The 5,034-nt window shown below is 45.0% G+C and overlaps 1 protein-coding gene across 1 annotated transcript; it reads left to right on the top strand.

Moving 5' to 3' along the window:
* Nucleotides 1-1,057: 1,057 nt before the first annotated feature.
* Nucleotides 1,058-2,002, top strand: LOC115298288 (olfactory receptor 1F12-like). Its single transcript, XM_029946884.1, has one exon. The coding sequence runs from the start codon at nucleotides 1,058-1,060 to the stop codon at nucleotides 2,000-2,002; it is 945 nt and encodes a 314-aa protein (XP_029802744.1).
* Nucleotides 2,003-5,034: the final 3,032 nt, after the last annotated feature.

Genomic DNA, 5,034 nt, shown 5'->3' with positions numbered 1-5,034 from the left:
CCTAAATGTCCATCACCTGACGAATGGATCAAGAAGATGTGGTATATATTCACGATGGAGTACTACATGGCAATGAGAGGGAATGCCATATGGCCCTTCGTAGGAAAGTGGATGGACCTTGAGGGTGTCATGCTGAGTGAAGTAAGCCAGGCAGAGAAGGACAGAAACCATATGTTTGCACTCATAGGTCTAGCAGGAAAACAAGAGAGACCTAATGGAGAACCAGGGGGAACGGAGGAGGGAGAGAGAGTTGGGGAGAGAGAGGGATGAAGAACTTGAGAGACTATTGAAAGCTGAGAATGAACTGAGGGTTGGGGGGGAGGGGAGAGGGAGGAAGACAGGTGGTGGTGATGGTGGAGGGCACTTGAGGGGAAGAGCACTGGGTGTTGTATGGAAAACAATTTGACAAAATATTATGGAAAAAAATAAATTAAAAAAATAAATAAAAAATAAAAAATATTTTTGAGAGAGATACACAGCAGGAGTGGGGGAGGGGCAGAGAGAGAGGGAGACACAGAATCGGAAGCAGGCTCCAGGCTCTGAGCTGTCAGCACAGAGCCTGATGTGAGGCTTGAATCCATGAACTACATGATCATGACTTGAGCTGATGCCAGACACTTAACCGACTGAACCACCCAGGCACTCCTATACTTCTTCATTTAATAGTGATGTAACATTAGTGGCTCAAATCAAAGAATAAGAGTATGACAGAAATTTGGAGGGCAAAACACCCTAAGTATCCCTTGTTTGTTGGCACCACTGAGTATCTGGCCATATGTCACAAGAATTCTCTTTGGAGGGATGGCAGATGGGGCTTTGCAGGGTGAAATAACTAAAACCCTGACTTTGGGGTCTGTTGGGGCCATAAGACTCCCTGGTTGAAGCTTTTCCTATGATAGTCGAGAGCCTTCTTTGGAGTTTGTACCAAATGAACAGAGATGTGAGTTGGCCAGATGTGAGCTGAGGAGTTGTATGAGGGAAAAAGGGAGTCATGGATGTCACCCCCTGTTCCATATAGTCTATGCATGATCTGATCTTCCAGCAGGACCAGCCAACCATGGAGGGAGAAAACCACACAAGTGCTTCTGAGTTCATCCTCCTAGGGCTCTCCAGCCAGCCTGAAAGGCAGGATCTGATCTTTGGGCTCTTCCTTGTCATGTACCTGGTTGGGGCAGCAGGGAACTTGCTCATCACTCTGGCCATTGGCTCAGACTCCTGCCTCCACACGCCCATGTACTTCTTCCTTAGCAACCTTTCCCTTGTGGATTTCTGCTTCATCTCCACCACAGTCCCTAAGATGCTTGCAAACATCCAGATGCAGACTCAGTCCATTTCCTATGGCGGCTGCCTAGCCCAGATCTACTTCTGCATTTTGCTTGCCAACATGGACAACTTTCTCCTGACAGCAATGGCTTATGACCGTTACATGGCCATCTGCCACCCCCTGCACTATTCCACCAAGATGAGTCTGCAAATCTGTGCCCTGATGCTGGGGAGCTCCTGGCTCATCGCCAGCCTCCACTCCCTGCTACACACTGGTCTCATGGCTCAGCTGGAGTTCCGTGCCAGCAATGTCATCCCTTACTTCTTTTGTGATCTCATTCCCCTGCTCCAGCTATCCTGTTCCAACACTCAGCTCGACCAGCTCATGATTCTACTGGTGGGGGGCTTGATTGTCCTCATTCCTTTCCTTGCCATTCTTGTGTCCTACACCCACATTGTGTCTGCTGTGCTCAAGGTCCCATCTACCCAGGGCAAACAAAAGGCCTTTTCTACATGTGGCTCTCACCTCGCTGTAGTCGCTCTCTTCTATGGGACTATCACGGGAGTCTACTTGAGTCCCTCATCCTCCCATTCAGCTGACAAGGATTCACTGGCTTCAGTGATGTATATGGTGGTCACACCCATGCTGAACCCCTTCATCTACTGCCTTAGGAACAAGGACATGAAGGGAGCTCTAAGAAAACTGTTCAGCATGAAGGCTTTATCCTGTGGGCTGTGACAGCAAAGACCCCTCTCAGGGCCTTTGTGCGGGGAAGGGGATAAATTAGAAACAGCCTCCACATATAAAGGGCTAGAGGAACACAGACCACATTGTCTTGGGTCACCATGGCCAGGAAATCCTCTCATTGCTCCATAAGTAATTTGCAAGTTCCTTCTTGGGCCCTGCTCAGACTGCTCAGACATGGTGAGGGGCATAAACTCTCCCTTAAAGACAGAACCACATAAACAGATGCAAATTAGCTTTATCTGCAGACTTTCTGGAAAGGTCAACATGAAAAAGGAATCTGTAGCCTGTGCTGATAGATAGCCTGTGCCAAAGGGATGCCCTCTGAGATCTCTCATGCACCCCCAGTTTCTCAAATCCTTAACCCTCATGCATCCCAATTTCTAAACTCTCCTGCTGCACCCTCACTTCCTCAACCACCATCCCCAATTCTGGGTTTAATCTAGCTCTGGGGAAAGACTTGATTATGATCAAAGCTGTTCCACTCTTGGCCTTGGATGCATCTGGGTAGGGTTCCATACCTCTGGGTACTTGCATTAGGAAAGCCTGCAGTGATATTTCAGCTGAACACTTAGGCAGGTTGCAAGGGGTATGTTAGAATCTGATAGAAAATTACACACAAAGTCATAGTCACTTGTTTCTAGTCCTGGCCCTATAGTCACCAGCCATCTGACTCCAGTCCATCTGAAATTCACCATTCTACCAAACACACTGTGCTTTTTTAGTCTTTACCCTTGCTGTTCTAGTAGAAGCAACTTCTCATTTCTATCAAATTTCCAGGTGTCCTTCAGGCTCAGATAAAATACCTTCATGAAACCATCTCAAGTCACCCCAGCTGAGAGACTTTTCTTTCTTCTGGAACACCATATAATTGTAATGCTATTCAACCCTTATACCTGGCTTTGCATGATTCATATCCCACAATTCCACTCCAAACAGGATGGGTAGGTCCTTTTAAGTTTAGAAAAGCTCCTATTCATCTTAAGAAACTCATCCTCGGAAGACTCTATTATAGGGGCTGGTTTAAAATAATGACTCAATAAAAGTATGCTGCTAATAGATGCTAATGACCATGACAATGGCGGCAAACACTGGGAAAAAGCATTTACATTCTTTCTCCCCATGATTTAGTCTTAACAAATACCTTTTATATCTCCCCATCCCCTTTCAAGGAAAAAGTGCTATCAATCTGGCTAATCAGAGTCTAAGGAGTTCACTGGTGCATATTTTATAAAGGGCAATGTACCCAGAGGGTTAGCATCCAGGGATGAAGCCCCCTTCCTCTAGCCTGGCCCCTGGTTAGTCCTCTTCTATTTGCGGTCTGCTTGGAGTCTACATTTGAGGCCGAATCACCCCACTCTCTCTCCACACCATGTCTGAGCATACAAATCCTCAATTCAGATTTGGGGTGAGAGTGGGAAGTCGGCAGGCCCAAACTATTTTCCAGCTCACTTTAGACCAGCGAATCCACGATGGACGTTACTGAGTGTAACTCAGACACCAACAAAGTGGTACTGTAGCTCAAAGTTTGCTATTGTCCTTTGAGCGAGCATAGGGCTTCCTTGGAATCTTCAAGAGTTGGAATGATTTGGCAGGGAAGGATTTAGGCTTTCCTGGGTCTCTGACCATAAAACCACAATAATAGCAAATAAAATATCACCTCAAACCTGTAAAAATGATACAAAGAAAAGCTGATGTCAACATGGAGGGGAGATCTTCCACCATTGCTTTTGCTACAATGGTGAATAAGACAATGGTTTGGCCCCAAGGTTAAGGAAAAAAGTGAATAAAAAAAAAAGGGTAGCACTGAATAAATATGAAAGACCTTAAAACTGGCCTTGCTCACTGGTGGGCTGTGAGGAGAGTCTCTGGCTCAGAAGCCTCTCTCCCAAGGAAGGAAACAGAATAAGATAATCTTTCTCTCACGACAAACATCTTTGCAGACTGGCTCTATTCCTGGCCCAGAGACTGATTCCTTAGGGGCAAGTGGAAAAGGATGTTCTCCTCCTCATCCTACACACAGGTCAACTATAAAAAGTTCAGGAGCCCAACCACCTTTACAGTCATGGCAGCATAAACTTAATTCTGTGAATACACCAGATTGTTAATTTCTAGTCAAAAAATAAAGTCTTCAATTCTTATGGCATACACAAAACTAAACTCAGAATGGATGAAAGACCTAAATATGAGACAGGAAACCATCAAAACCCTAGAGGAGAAAACAAACAACAACCTCTTTGACCTCAGCTTCAGCAATTTCTCGCTTGACACGTCCCCAAAGGCAAGGGAATTAAAAGCAAAAATGAACAACTGGGACCTCATCAAAATAAAAACTTGTGCACTGCAAAGGAAACAATCAACAAAACGAAAAGGCAACTGACAGAATGGGAAAAGATATTTGCAAATGACATCGGATAAAGGGTTAGTATCCAAAATCTATGAAGAATTTACCAAACTCTGCACCTGAAAAACAAATACTCCAGTGAATAAATGAGCAGAAGACATGAATAGACACTTTTCCCAAGAAGACATACACATGGCCAACTGACACATTAAAAGATGCTCAATGCTACTCATCATCAGGGAAATACAAATCAAAACCACAATGAGATACCACCTCACCCCAGTCAGAGTGGCTAAAATTAACAACTCAGGAAACAAGATGCTGGCGTGGATGTGGAGAAACGGGAACACTTTTGCACTATTGGTGTAATGCAAACTGGTGCAGCCGCTCTGGAAAACAGTGTGGAGGTTCCTCAAAAAATTAAAAATGGAACTACACTATGACCCAGCAATAGCACTACTAGGAGTTTACCCAAAAGAGAGAGGAGTGCTGATTCATAGGGGCACATGTACCCCAATGTTTACAGCAGCACTTCCAACAATTGCCAAATTATGGGAAGAGACTAAATGCCCATCAACTGATGAATGGATAAAAAAGATATGAGTGGCTAAAATGAACAAAGCAAGAGACTACAGTTGTTGGAGAGGGTGTGGAGAGATGGGCACCCTCTTACACTGTGGGT

Source organism: Suricata suricatta, chromosome 8, assembly GCF_006229205.1.
Source record: "Suricata suricatta isolate VVHF042 chromosome 8, meerkat_22Aug2017_6uvM2_HiC, whole genome shotgun sequence".
NCBI lineage: Eukaryota > Metazoa > Chordata > Mammalia > Carnivora > Herpestidae > Suricata > Suricata suricatta.
The sequence above is the reverse complement of the archived record's forward strand: the minus strand, read 5'-3'. Positions and strand labels throughout refer to the sequence as shown.